The 14446-nt window shown below is 46.6% G+C and overlaps 1 protein-coding gene across 2 annotated transcripts in view; it reads right to left on the bottom strand.

The window, feature by feature from the left end:
• The window catches only part of CACNA2D3 (calcium voltage-gated channel auxiliary subunit alpha2delta 3), an 895877-nt gene that overhangs the window by 217414 nt on the left and 664017 nt on the right, over positions 1-14446 (bottom strand). For both annotated transcript variants that reach the window (XM_049640724.1, XM_049640725.1), the window contains exon 17: positions 2617-2700. In XM_049640724.1, the coding sequence (XP_049496681.1) occupies positions 2617-2700 (84 nt within the window). The remainder of the gene's footprint in view (positions 1-2616; positions 2701-14446) is intronic.

Genomic DNA, 14446 nt, shown 5'->3' with positions numbered 1-14446 from the left:
ATTTTAAATTTAGCCAGTCTATTTTGCACATGTTTTAATAGTTTATGTGACCTCACATCTTTTTTTGGAAGGACACAGGGTCTATGTTATAAATACCGTTATTTTATTCAACAAGAGCCGAGCTGCCAAGAGAAGTAGGATGCACCTTCCAAGATGTTCTCTGCAGCTGGGCAGACTCAAGCTGCTTCTTCCTCAGTTGGCCCTGCTTGCAAGGTGCTTTCCCAGATCTTGACCAAAAGCCTGCCCTCTGCTACTCACACGCAAACCCCAGTGGTGGACATATGGGCAGGGTGGATCCTGTGTAGACTTCACAAAGATGCTTTGTATGGGTTCCAGCATTCTCCAATCAATGAAGTGCAAATCTCTAGGAGACAAATGGTGACCTGGGTTTCCCCAGACATGCTGGTGATGAAGGAATTGACACTTTGAGTATGCCATGTTCCTCAAAGAGACGAGGCAAGGGACCCGAACCAGGAGACAACGAGAGACCACTGTGAGCAGGTTAAGAACACTGAACGTGTAGGAGATGTGGGAATTCTGAAGGTGGACCCCCCCCACCCCGCCCAGTCCTATGAGTCAGATGGAGGTGAAGAACACGCTCAGGAGTCTGGGAATCTGGGAAAAAGATGATAGGGCAGGGAAACCACTATTAATAAGAGGAGATATTAGCTCATTGAAAATTAACTGGAGCATAGGTGATGGATAAAGTGAGCCAAGTAATAAATCGCTTCCACGCAAAGGAGAAGTGAGAGCATCATCAGCTCTGTGCTTAGGAGCAGAGGACCTGCTCCCTGGATGGGAGGACTCTGAAGTAAGAGCAAACATACTCCAGTTTGCCTCCCACGTTAATCAAAATGGATGAGAGGAAATTGATGGAGAAGCATGTTGACAACAAGGTTCCAGCCTTCTGGGAAAGGAAACAAAAAGGTCCAGGGAGGTCAAAATAAAGCAACTGATAAAGTAAAGATGGAAGAGGAAGGAAAACAATGGAATGCACCCTTCAGACACTCACGAGACAATTTAGCAGCTGTAAGTCCACGGGACCTTCATTAACGAGAAGGTTCCCTGAGGATTAATGATGATGAGAATGGTATGAAGAATAGCCACCACTCACGGGCCTCACCATGTCTGCACAGTGGTATAAATACCTTTTCATCACTTGGCATATTTACACATTTAAGATTCACAACTGATGTAGGTACTATTATCATCATACTCATTTTACTGGGAAAAAAGAACAAAACAACAAAATTGAGGCACGGAGAGGATAATTGCAGGCTTGGGACCAATAGCCAGCAAATAACTAACGTGGGATCTGAACCTAGGTAGGCTAATGCCTGGAGGGGTGCCCCTCACAACTGCGCTAGCCTGCTTCTTGGGAAGAGCAGGTTGAAAAGGAAGGGCATGGGCATCAGGCGCAGTACAATGTAAAGACCCCAATGACCACGTTTAAAAGAACAAGGAGATGTAAACCGTACCAGGTCATTGAGCTGACTTGACATCAGGCCACCAGCCCCTGGGAAAAGAGGGCAGGTTAGGAAGTAGCTTTTAACCAATCAGCCATTATTTTGTTTTAACTTGAGTTTAAAGAGTCTTAGTACAGATGAAGAAGGAAATTGGCTAAATTTCTAAAACAGATACACCTCTTGCAATTTATAGGCAAGGAAGAGAATCCAAGATTTATGCTAGCTGAGATGTCCAGGGAGTAGAGGACTTGAAGAGAAGAAAAATGACAGCCAGAGAACAGTGATGCTGGCCATGTTTCTGAAAGGCCCGGGAACCCAGCTGGGGAGTCCAGGTGGTTCCCCTCAACAACCCTTTGGGAAATAGGACAGACTGAGGGACAGAAACATTTGTGTCTCAATGGTGAAACTGCAGAAAGAACCCTGGACAAATCAGGGAGGGTGAGGGCAGAGAACCATGGCCCTGCACGGAGATACCACAGAGAAAGGAAAGAACAAGGATCAAGGCAGGAACTCATGGGAAGTGACAATTTAATTAAGGACAGTCTGCCTACATTCATGCAAAGGCAGCCATGTCGAACAAATCTGATTTATTGAGGAAGTAACAAGAAGACAGACGGGGTTAAGTCTTGGGCATAAGGAAAGCTTTTGATACAGTGCCGAAGGCTGAATCCGCGCGGGAAAGAAGCGTGTGTGCTGTTGGCAGTGTGGCCAGGATGGGGAAGGCTGAGACTGCCCAGGAAATGCACTGCCAGCCGTGCAAATGGGAGGTGGGCCTGCTAAGCCCTGGGCTGCTCTTTAAAAAAAAGGGCTGGCCCATGGTGTCCCTACAAGTGCACTGTGGCCCTGACTTTGTGGTGGTTAGAGCCTTCTGCTGTCTGGCCAGGCTCCCCTGAAGGCAGCAACGCCCCACAAACGGCACTGAGGAAGGGTCTGGATTAATCCACAGCAGAAGGGACCAGACAGGAGCTGGTTTTGGCCAAATGCACAAAGCAGGCCTATCTGCAGTTTTTCCAACCAGCAGGAGAGTTATAAACCCCAAATGCCATCAAAAGGGCCCACTGTCTCCATGTCCCTGCAGTGGCCACCTCCTAGGATGGCCTCCAGGTACAGAAGTGGGTACAGTGGAGCTCCCTCCTCATCAGTCACTTACCACATCATCCCGGTCTTCCCACTCTACCTCCGAGAGGTCAACGCTACTGTAGTTAGGTTTCCTTCGCTTTTTTCCTTCCTCGTACTGGCAGGGAGAAAAGGAAAAGAAAACAAAATATTTCCATGAGATCAGCAGCCAGGGCAGCCTTTATCTCCCCAAGCCCCGTTTCTCTGACAGGAACCATGAGTAGAGAGATATTGATGAGAAGCCCGGCAGGGCACAGTCCTAGGGGTTTTAATAGCAGGGAAGCCGAGGCCAGTCGCTCTGAGCTGGGGAATAACAAGTCAACTCTACTTGATATGAATTTACCTACTGGACTCATTGGCTCCAAACACGCCAGAAACCAAGCAAAATTTCCCCTCTGCCTGGATGGTATGTGTGTGGAATGGGGGAGATCCTTCTCTACTCCTAAGTTTTAAAGACCACCCCTTCATGACATAGGAAAGGGCTTTGTAGACAGTTTACCAAACATCTAGTCATAACCCTTTGTTTTATAGTTCTCCCACCCCTACCTCCTGTCCCAAAGCTACCCCCTAATTCCTTGGCTAGGAAACAAAAGTACTGATCTCCACAGTTGGGCTCAACATCCTGGTACCATTTTGTAGACACACAGAACCTTCTACTTCCTATCATGCTGTCTATAGCAGTACTGAGCTAAGCGCAGCTCCTTTACCTGGAGTAGATGTGGGTACTGGGAATCCCTGTCAGATTTAACGGCCATTAGGGCATTTCTCTGGAAAAGCTGATGAGTGCATTAATAACTGGGGAAGTGGTTTTCATTTTTTCTCCCTAGATCACTGGTGTTAGTCACCCTGCAAGCCTACCATTTTACCAACTGGATGTTCCTGTGTGTGGATGGTCCTGTGCCTCAGGGCCTTTAATGCTGGTTGTTGGGATGTTTATAATGTAGGAAAGTCTGCCCTCTACTGCAGGCTAAAGATAAGCAGCCCCTTTACAAGTTCATAAGATGTGGCTGATGGCATACTAGAAAAAAATATGTATGTATGTATAGCCTTTTTCTTTTTTGATTTTGTCTCTAAACTGGTCATCTTTGGATTGAATTGGTAAGATTTTAAATGAGATGCAGTGTCACTGTAAGTGTGTTAAGACCATAAAACCACAGGTTACCATTTTGGACACTGCTTGTCTACTGCAGAGACAAGGTGCTGAAGGCACATGGGTGTGAAGGAGAGACTCACTGCCAGTGTGTTGAACCAAACAGGTCTAAATGGGCCCCCAGTGGAACCCAGGGAACAGAGGCCAGACAGGGTAGTCACTGTAGAGCCAAACAGGGCCCAGTGGCTTTCCTCCTCTCTTGTTTTCCCTGTCAAGTGTATTTCAGGAGCGCTGAGACCTCTCTGGAAAGTGCCCACTGCACCACTCAGGAAGGCTGCATTGGCTCCAAGGGGCAGTGGGCTCAGGTCACCCAGGTCAACCACCCTTCCTCTCCCGGCTCTCAGGCTTTCCAATGAGCAGCTGTTCATGGCCAGTTTTACGACATCAGATCCACTGCAGATGAAGAGGGAGGGAAGTGGTTCCCTGCAAAGCTGCTGTAAATGACAGCAGATTCATGGCTGGATCCTGTTACGGAAAGTTCGTGTGCTCACAGAAGCTCTGACCCTGGCAAGTGTCAGACTGGGGCCAAGTGGGAGGAACAGGAATGAGGTCCATGGGGTTGTCACCCACAGCTTTCAGTGAGGAGGTGTGATGGGGAAGGGGGCACATGATGCTAAGTAAGACTCCACATGTCCCTTTGAGCAGCAAGAGTCAGAAACTCTTGGGCCTCTGTTAACTGTCTAACGGCCCCCATGTTCCATTTCAGTAAGAATCCTACTCCTAAGAGCCAGGAGGAACGCCAGAAGCTCATGCAGCCCAGCCTCTGGCCACTAAGGGTAAAGCCTTTACAGTTTCTTGGGCCTTGTAACACTAGGTCTACACCATCTTTTTGTGAGAAGCACTTCCTTTGGTCATTACAAAATTCTCCTTTATTTATTTACTCAAATACATTTATTGGACCCCTAGTGGGGACCAGGTACTAAGGATATAAATAAAGCCAGCTAAATAGGCTTTCTTTCTTTTCCAAGGACTGGCTCGCAGTTCATCACTCTTAATTCTGCTCCACCCCCCCCGAAGGTCAATGTATTGCCCACCATGCATATTGGAAAAGAGCCCATCACAAGTTCAATAACAAATTCCATGACACATTAGATAACATGATATAACCAGAGTGTGCAGGACATCCCCACTCACCACCAGCCCCCGACCAAATTTTCGTGTCTGAGCATCATGTTATTTCAGCCACTCCTAAAGAAACTCAGGAAGACTGCTGAGGTCCTGAGCACCAAAAGTATCCACTTGTCTTTTGTTAGACAAAGTGTTTCTGCCACTCACTGGGCACATGATCTTGCACAAGGGGCCCAGTGGCTTCATGTTCCCCTTTTCTCACTTGCAAAATAAGAGAAGCAATAGTACCTCCGTGGCAACGGTAGATTGAGAGAATGAACTAGATAGTGTGTATAAATTGACAAACACATTTCTGGCACAGAATAAATCCTTAATATGCTAGCATGATTCCTGAGACCCATCATCTTGGCCAACAAGATCATGGGTCTCGTTGTATACAGTTGGCTTCCATGTCATTTCCTTGAAATGAAGGAGACCCAGTCAGTGATCCTGCTCTGCAAACCATAGGCAGGAAGGAGGTGTTTGTTGAAGATGGTTGTGTCAGAGAGTTACAGTCATGCACCTCCTCCTGGTGTGTATCTTAAGCACCAAGACTTGCGTACTATATACCTCAGCTGGGACTTGAGACTCTCGCAGCAGAAAAATCCATACCTGTGATAAAGAACCCAAGTCCTTTTAGATGGTATTTGGCAATTTTCTAATGCTTAGAGAAGCCTGGCCTTCTGACCACTCCCAGCTGTCAAACACTCAAGAAATTCAGTACATTGCACTTTTGATATTCAGAGAACCTGGAGAGTTTAGAGCGTGAGGTGAAGAAGCATTCCCAGTGTATTGGTCCACAAGCCAGTGAGTCTAAATAAGTTAGTTTCATTGAAGGAAACAGGCAGGACTGGGGATACTTGCTCTGGAACTCCATTTTAGGAATAACTCTCTCTCTCCTCTCTCAAAAATCAATAAACACTAAAAAAAAAAAAAAAAAAGAAGGAAAAAAAAAAAGGAATGCCCCACCACAATGTCTGCTTAACCAGGTATGTGAAACCAGTCTGAAAGACTTCCCATTTGGGTCTTTGTTAATGGTCTCCCATTAAAGATCAAGCAGTAATGTAGAAGAGTGATTACTCTGAGCGAGAGAAGAAAAAGTCAGTGGCTGTTGCATAAGACAAAACAGATTGAGGGTGGTAAGTAAACTCAAGCATAATGACCCTAGATCCACCTTTATTTTTTCTCCCATTTAGAAAGCACATTGGAAGGCTAGAGATTAGACTTCCACGAGGAAGACATCTGTGCTGTGCACTGCCCCCACCCATCCCTCACATTTTCCAGGGCAATCACCTTGCTTTCTTCCAGGGGAAGATCTTGGGCCCTATGCCCCATAAATATAGTTCTTGGGAAAGCAAGACCATCCTGGTTCAGAGGTGGGCAAGTGACCTGAGCATGTAAGGAGACCCACATCTCTCCAGGACACAGAGATTGGTTCAGAGCTGGGTATATAACTCATGCCAATCCAGATGAGACCCAATCTGGGATGCTTTCTTGGATTTATCTGGATAAAAGAGCTGTGCATCCACTAGCATCATTAAGGTGGTAGGACGTGAACTTGAGCTCCTCATAAACATCTCTGCTTCTGCTTGGAGAGAGCCTTCCTGAGAATGAAGCCAGTGCAGAGAAAGCAGAGAAGAGACAGGAAGAGAGTCCTGAAAACATGGTGTGTGTGCCTGGATCAAGCTGTGACTGAAATCTTTATGCCCTTAGATGTTTCAGGTACCAACACATTCTCTCCACATTACCCCCTTCCCTTTCTAAATATGTTGTTTTAAAGCTGGTTTGGGTTTCAAACGTAAGTAGTCACTGGAGTTGTGATTTGTATATATTTAATGCCTTTATTATTTTCCTTGTAAATGAACCACTTTTAAAGTACATTTTAAGTGAAGTGTTCCTAACGGCTCTTTAGGAACATGTGATTTGCAAAATACCTCACTGTTAATCAAGATAGACTACTATGTTTGAGCATGGCTGATCCCCTACTTTCTCCCCGAGAGGACACATGGGAGGCCACAGTGTAAGAGTGACAGAATGAGAAGTAAATCTGACTCCCAGGCCAGATCTCCCCTATCCCGTGGGATTCAGCCTGTGACACATCCCGGATCCACCAGCCCCACTCCCTGCTTCCCTGCGTGAGGATCTCGTTACTGGGGCTGAGGCATCGGATATGGCATTTGTTAGTGTATCTATAAACTGTAACTTCCTTTGAAAATGTGATTAACGAATTGCGAACGGTTTCCAAAGGTTTATAAACAGATACTTTGAGAGCCACGGGTAGGTTTGTAGTTTTTGGTGCCTGTTTTATGAAAAAAATATGTGGGGGAGAATTTAATAAGGAAAGATATTCTGTGCTATGAAATACTTTGAGGTGGAGTTTCAAATAAAGGCCAGATGTGGTGAACACACAAACCAGCCCGTGGCCTAGGAGGATGGGACAAGATGGGCACCCATCTGAGGGGCAAGCTGGAGCCATACAGGAGCTGCCTTATGTGCCTGAACCTGACAGGTGGGGGTTAACTGGCTGCTCCTGAGTGTTCTTGTGGGTTATCTAGAGATGGACTTTGGAAGCATAATGGGATGGGCTGAGGTGATGACCATGTTCATGTGAGTTTGAAAAAAAAAATGTCTTTGCTTTTTTTTCTCTGTGTGTGTGTGTTGTGGGGGGGGGGGGGGGGGGGGGGAGGAAGGGCCAGAGGAGATCAGCTACACACATCCACACAGCCTCTGCGAAACAAATATTGTGTATGCTAATAACTGACAAATTGTACGTGCTGCTCCACACTGCCAACAGGAAGGAAGGAGATGGGGTGGGAGGCCCACAACTGGAGAGGAAGAAATCTTGCCCAAAGCTAATGCCATCTGGTACAGGGGTGTGGCCAAGGGCAGGGAGCCAACCATTGTCTGGGCAGATGTTCTCTCCCAAGGAAAGCATGGTCCTCAGCTGGTGAACACCTTCACCATCTCCTCCGAGGCCCGCGTCTCCTCTTGTCTGAGAGGCCAAAGTGGTCCTTTCAAGGAGAAGGAAAGGAGGCACATCTTCTCTCCTCCATGCACAAGACAGCAGGGCCTGATGGCCACCAGGCACGTCATTCCTTCACTCCCTCAGCCATTCGTTCCCTTATTTGCTCATTTACACACCCACATACCCCAAAATACTGTTGGATACTGAACATTTATCAGGTCCTGAGCCAGGCCCAGGTGAGCCTGGGTAAAGCATGGAGAAGCTGAGAACGGTCATTTCCTGCACTCAGGTTGTAGGCGGTGGTTCACTGCTCATTAATCAGGGTGGTCAGAAGAGCAGTAGAGAGCAAGGCCCTAGAGTCAGACTCTGGTTCTAGTCACACACACACTGTGTGCTCCAGGGCTGGTGTGCATCATTTCTCTGAGCCCATGTTGCTCATCTATAGGATGCAGGTAATAGCATTCAGCTCACAGGGCTGGGATGAGAAGCAAATGGGTACACACATGGTTGAGTAGGGGTATGTCTTGACAAACAGTCTCAAGAAATGCCTACTCGGCAAACACCAATAACTGCCAAGGTCATTACTGACACCTGAGATGTGGCAGCACCTGCCTCAGCCCTGGAAAGTATGCTCATGGGATCAAAGGTTTCTTAATAGTACGGTCCTTTTAAAAAGAGGCAGTTCAACCTGACATCGTGGTCCATTCTTCTCAAGGTCAAAGCAAGGGTCTCAAACACAAGGTCTCCGGTTGCCATGGCACATAGCCTTAGAGGAGGTGGCCCAAGGGAATGGGAGTCTCAGTGGAAACAGAGTATCAGTGACTCCTGTCTACAATCCAAAAGGTTTAAGCTTTGGCTGTTTTTTAAGGTGTTTTGTTTTGTTTTTTTCTCTCTCTCCCTTGATTATCCATGTAACAACTGCTCACTGTAGAAAATTTGGAAAATACTGAAAAGTGAAGGAATTGAAAAAAAATATATTGTGTTCACTATCACGATACAGCCATGCAGGGATCCCCACCCACCATTCTGCTATCTGTTCCAAAGGGAAAGTACTTTGAAGTAGTTACAGCTTTCAGTCTTCTAAGTTCATTGTTTCTCCAACAAGGAATTCATAAAATGTAGCAACCAATCTGTTCTGCTTTCCAAGTGACTGCCTTTAGCAAAAAAGAAAAAAAAAAAGCAAATGTTTTCTGACAGCTACCTTCCCCCTCACCTCCTAGCATTCCTCAGGAAGAGTGAATGCCCTTCTTCCAGGAGAGGGGATGCAGGCCACGTGGTGGCATGGCTAACTGGCAGTGGAACTGGGATTCCACCCCATCTTTGCCTGGTTGCCCAGCCTCGGGTCTTCACCACATTTTGTACTAGGCCTCCCTCGAGGGTGTCTCAGCTCAGATGGCGACCACCCACAGGACGCAGTAGGCGTATTAATGGATGCAGAACCATGCCGGAAGCCAAATCCCACCAGTCCCTTGTGCCTCCACTGGACACCAACTCATTCAGGCTACCCTGAAACTGGCCTTCGCGGCCAGGGGTACACCGATTCAGTTTTAGATTGAGAACAACTACAATATACTGAGTGCATGGAACCAGGATCATGGCACATGCCCAGTGCACACAATACAAGGCCAATAGCCAACACCTGACTCAGACCCTCAGAGAAGCCTTGTAGCATCTGATGGTACCATGGTATCTAGGATTTCCCTCAAAATGGTGCTGGCCCTTTGGTTGCACCACCCCATGTGGCTCAGACCTTTCTAGATAAATTTGATGACCGGATGACATAGACATGCCAGGGGACAAATACCAAGGAGTTTGTACGTAGGGATGAAATCCTCCATGTTCATGGGTAGATGAGAAGCCCAGATACACTGGAGGGAAGCAGGGAGGGCGTGTCCAAAAGCAGCCGGAAGGTGGGAGAGAGGCAGCAGGGCATGTCGAGACAACAAGCCTTTTCCTTTTTCTACCAGGTACCCTGCTCTTATTAATTAATGTTTTTAAGTGTCTCAAAGATGAAAAGTTCTACATGCTCTCCTAGTGTGATTACAAAATCCTTTTGATCGCTGTAAAACTAAAACAGCCTTGGTATTTTTTTAAAAAACAACAATTAACAGGCTGCTTTGAAAACCCCAATGACCTTTATCTTAATCAGTGTCCTCTGAGTCGTGGTGAGTCACCCCCATGGTGTGTGGGGAGGAAGTGGCCTCACTCCACCAGCGGTTTTGTAGGCTTCGGTGTGGCTGATACATGGCGGCTGGATCTAAATTCCCATTCTCAGAAAGCCAGTCTGCCTTGTAATAGCAAGAGAGTCATGAAAATGAAAAGCGTGCTGAGTAGTTGGGGCAGGAGGAGATTTGGTTGCCAGCAAAGGGACTGGGAAGCGGGGACTCTGACCCAGAGAGAGGGGAGCTGTCTGCAGGCGTCTGAGTCAGGTGAAGGGCTTTTGCTAAGAAAATACCAGCCTTGAGCACAGAAGAAAGACCATGATGCTACCTGCAGAGGAAAGGTGAGTGTGGGTACCTGGAAGACCGCCCCACTGATTGGTTAGAACACTCTGGACAAAACCCACACTACAGTCTTCTGGGCAAAGGTTAGATGCAGGACAACCTTCAGAATGAATGCCCAAGTTCCAAACAGAGTTGCTCCGAGTTCTCGAGCACAGACAGTGCCATATTCCAAAGCTGATTTCACATAAAGCTTTCAAATAGCTGGGTCGTTAGGAAATACTATCTAGGATAACAAGAGGACCTCTATAATTTGAAAGTATGTCTGTGACAGTTGACAAGCAAACAATTTTTTATGCATTTACAGAACTTTATTTGGCATTATTCCCCTGAGCACTTAACTGCAGCAAAATACCCTTGGGTATTGAAATGTGTCAGACTGTTTTGAACATGTACTATAATTGGGCACCAAAAACTGCAGAGACGATGCATTTTCTTATTCACCCAAGTGAAATAAAAAACAAGCCTCAACCAACAGTGCCACAAAACTGTGGCACATTTGCCTTCCAGAGGTGCTGCAGCTGCCCATTCACACAGAGAGAGCTCTCTGCTGCGGGGTTTCTGCCTGTGGTCAGGGACATAGGCCTTCCTTGCCTGTCACCCCTGTTCCCATCACCTCTCCTGGCTCAGTCCCTGGGAGAAATATTCCAGTCCCATTGGCTCCACTTGGAGGGATGATGTTTGGAACAGAGAGGCCTCTCTCAATGTTAAGGTTTCTGTGCTAACTGGCATGAAGTGCAGGAAGCTGGCAATGATTTGCAAGTGAAAGAAATGGAGGGAGGAAGAAACTAGGGAAAGGAGTCCTTTCTTGCAAGCCAGCTACCATTACCCTTGACTCTGGTTTATGCCTGCGATGATATCAACCTACATCAGATAGCTAAGCCTTCACCAAACGTGTGTGTGTATACGATTTTATTAGAGGGCTGTGTGGCGTGATAGTTTTCTCTTTTTCTGCTAAAAGTTTTAAAGATACTTGTGAAGGAGGAAAAGACATAAAGCGATCCACCTCTGTGCCCACATCTTCCATGGAAGTTTCTCTGATCCTTCAGCTAGAGTCTGTCTCCCTTTTCCGGTGGGGTGGCCCTTGTTTGCGCCTCCCTGAGGACACAAGAGTTTTTGTGGTATAAACATGCACATGTCCATCTTTTCAACCCATCTGCTCTCTGCCCCAGCCACATTCTCATCACCAGACTGAACAGGTTCTCATTCATCACTGATCCATCCATATCCCACTAGACTGGTGACCCAGCAAAATGTTTAGGCTTGATTTTTTCTTTGCAGATGATTCTGATATACAGTCTTTTTTTTTTTTAATTCTGGATGCATGCTGGTCTGAATAAGCCCAAGGGACTTCTGATGTCACTTGTGACTCATAGGAAAACCAAAGGTCCCCCGCAAGGCTGACTCAGTCCTCTGAGTCTTACACTTGTCTGTGATCATGGAGATGTGGGCAGAAGCTAAAAAGGCAAGTAGAATCAGAGAAAGAGGCCAGTGGGCCAGGCAAAGCAACCAGGGCTCATCAAACTGCCATATGCATTGCTTCTATCTTTCCTTGTCTTTTGAAATAGAGTCATATCTCTCCATCCCTCTTGCCATCAACTTAGTTTCAACCACCATGATACCCACCCACCTTGATGAAGGTGAGTGTCTTCTAAGCCTTTCTGCATGGAATTTACCTCTCTAGTCCATGCTCCAGGGTCCAGATGCCAGAAGGGAAGATTCTTCTGCAACCCAAATCACCACTTGGCCCAGAATCCTCATGGCTCCCCATGCCCTCTAGGATGATGTCCAATGTTCGGGAATGCCACAGTCCCCATCACTCTGTTTGCTGCTCTGACCTCTCTCTCTGTACTTCCTGCCTGTCTCTCTATGACTCCCCAGCTAGACTGAGCTGACTGCTAACTGTATCATTATCATCCTTGCCTCCAGGCTCTGTATCAACCACTCTGTTTCCAACAGCCTTCACCCCAACTCAACATCCAGTGGCTCCTCAGGACTTGACAGAGACATCAGCTCATCTGGGAAGTCTAGTGCAGAGTTGGTTCGGGTCCTTCCTGTGTTCTCCTGAGCCTCCTGTGGTCTCTCTGTCCACACCCATCACATCTCCCCAACTAGGTCCCAAGATCTCCAGGAAAGAGGCTATTTCTCATTCAAGACTGAACCTGCAATGCCCAGGAGAGTGCCTGGCAGAAGAGATTCACCATGAATATTTGAATATTTCAATGAGTGAAGAGAGTCAATGAACAAATTAGTATGTGAATATAAGCGAATATACTTAATGAACACAGGTAGAACCCACAGTACGTGTCTGGCCAGTTCTAGACCTTTTGTGAACATGAACTCATTTAATCCTCAAAACACTCTCAGATAGTAGGCACTATTTTTGTACTCATTTTGCGGCACAGGAAAACAGAGGCCAGGGAGGTTGAGCAACTTGTCCAAGGCCACACAGCTGGCAGATGAGGCTGAGGGAGACAGCTCTGCCCCACGGACAAACATGTACCTGAGGCTGCTGTCTGGTGCCTGCCTGAGATGTGTCCTGTGATGGCACAACAGAAGGATGATGATGGCAAGGTGACGTGGGATCACAATCAACCAGCTCCCTGCCATTCTACACGGAGCAGAGCTGAGCTTCAAACAAATTATTAACACTCAAAGGAATCTTTCCATTAAATATATATGAATGTACTGTTCATACTTGTATTTGAACCTGGATGCAATGGGCTCCATGGAAGGAGCATCCCAGCTGTATGACTCTCAAGCCTGCCTCAGTACTAGGGAGTCAGGTAAATGCTTGCACCTGCCCCACTTACTCCCAAACCCTCCTCCCGGAATGCAGATAGAAATTTAGAAACTCCAGGTGAGACTTTTGGTGAGAATCAAGCATTTGGCTCCTTGGGTTTTTGATTTGATTTGGAGTACTCAGTGTGTGTGTCTTCCCTCTAGATGATGTTCTAGACTTGACTCTGGCAAAGTACATCCGCAGGTCTGCCTAGGGTGAACTATGTGCCTCAGTCAGACTTTGGTTTTCTAGTCACGGGGTCCAAATGAGAGAAGCCTCTGTGGCTACGGTAAGTGGAAATGGCCAGTGTCTCCTTGACTTGCTCCTCAGGGGGTCTCTGCCCTTCTGGGAGGAGAAACAGGCACAGAAAGCCTCACATTTCAAACTTGAACCCAGAGCTTCCTGGGTTGAGGCTGGCAGGCTAGCCACTCATTTGGGATTTCCGGCTCTGGCAAGCTGCGTGAGTACCCAACCTTGTGAAATTCCCAGCTATGGGCTAAAGAAATTCCAACTATTGGGTGCCATTCTACTATGCCATCATCTACTGCGGGGCTCACTGGGGCAACAACAGGAGTAGATCCCATCCCAAGGAGAAAGGGGCAGTGAGGTTGAGAAGGGTTTGAAGCAAGAGCCCTACTTGACTTGGCCAAACTACTTTCTTGCCCAACTGTATTAGTGTTCCCCCTCACCCTGCAAACACCCACAAAGGATGTGGAAGTGGCACCCCGGAAGTGTGTTCAGAGATACAATGATGTGTGATGGTCAGTCCAGCGGTGGTGGGCATTATTAAATTATGGTGCCCAAAAGCTCATGGTGTCAACTGTTTTATTTGCATTCTTTGGGTCTTATCATTTAAGATCATGTAAAAATGACAGCTGCTTATAATTATTTGGAGGTTGGAGCTGCAATAATTAAAACCATCTGCCTTTATCTTACCGCTACCAAACTTAACCCCAAGAGGTTGGGTCTACTGAACTTCAAAGAAGGAAGTAAGAAATAAAAGAAAACTCCGCACATTACTAACAAATTTCTTGTGATTCATTTAAATGTATAACCAGTTATTCCAACAGCCTTCAAACCTTTAATTATCTTTTAAATATATATAATTTGGGACTGCTAATTAGATAGCAATTTAATGCTCTCATGGGGATTCAGATGCACTGTCTTTCTAAAATGTAAACTCCGGGAGGAATAATCATTGGCATCAAATGATTGAATTCTTCAGTTATTCAAATGAGTGTGGGTATTTTCACTGTTGGAATCATTTGAATATTCTGCTGTCGGCCCAGCTGTAGGGTTTAAGGGACTCCTGGAAGAGCAGGGAATAAGGCTAGGGTTTCTCCCTGTCCAAGTCCAGCC

Source organism: Panthera uncia, chromosome A2 (genome assembly GCF_023721935.1).
Source record: "Panthera uncia isolate 11264 chromosome A2, Puncia_PCG_1.0, whole genome shotgun sequence".
In the NCBI taxonomy this organism is placed as follows: domain Eukaryota; kingdom Metazoa; phylum Chordata; class Mammalia; order Carnivora; family Felidae; genus Panthera; species Panthera uncia.
This window is presented reverse-complemented; position numbering and strand designations above follow the sequence as displayed.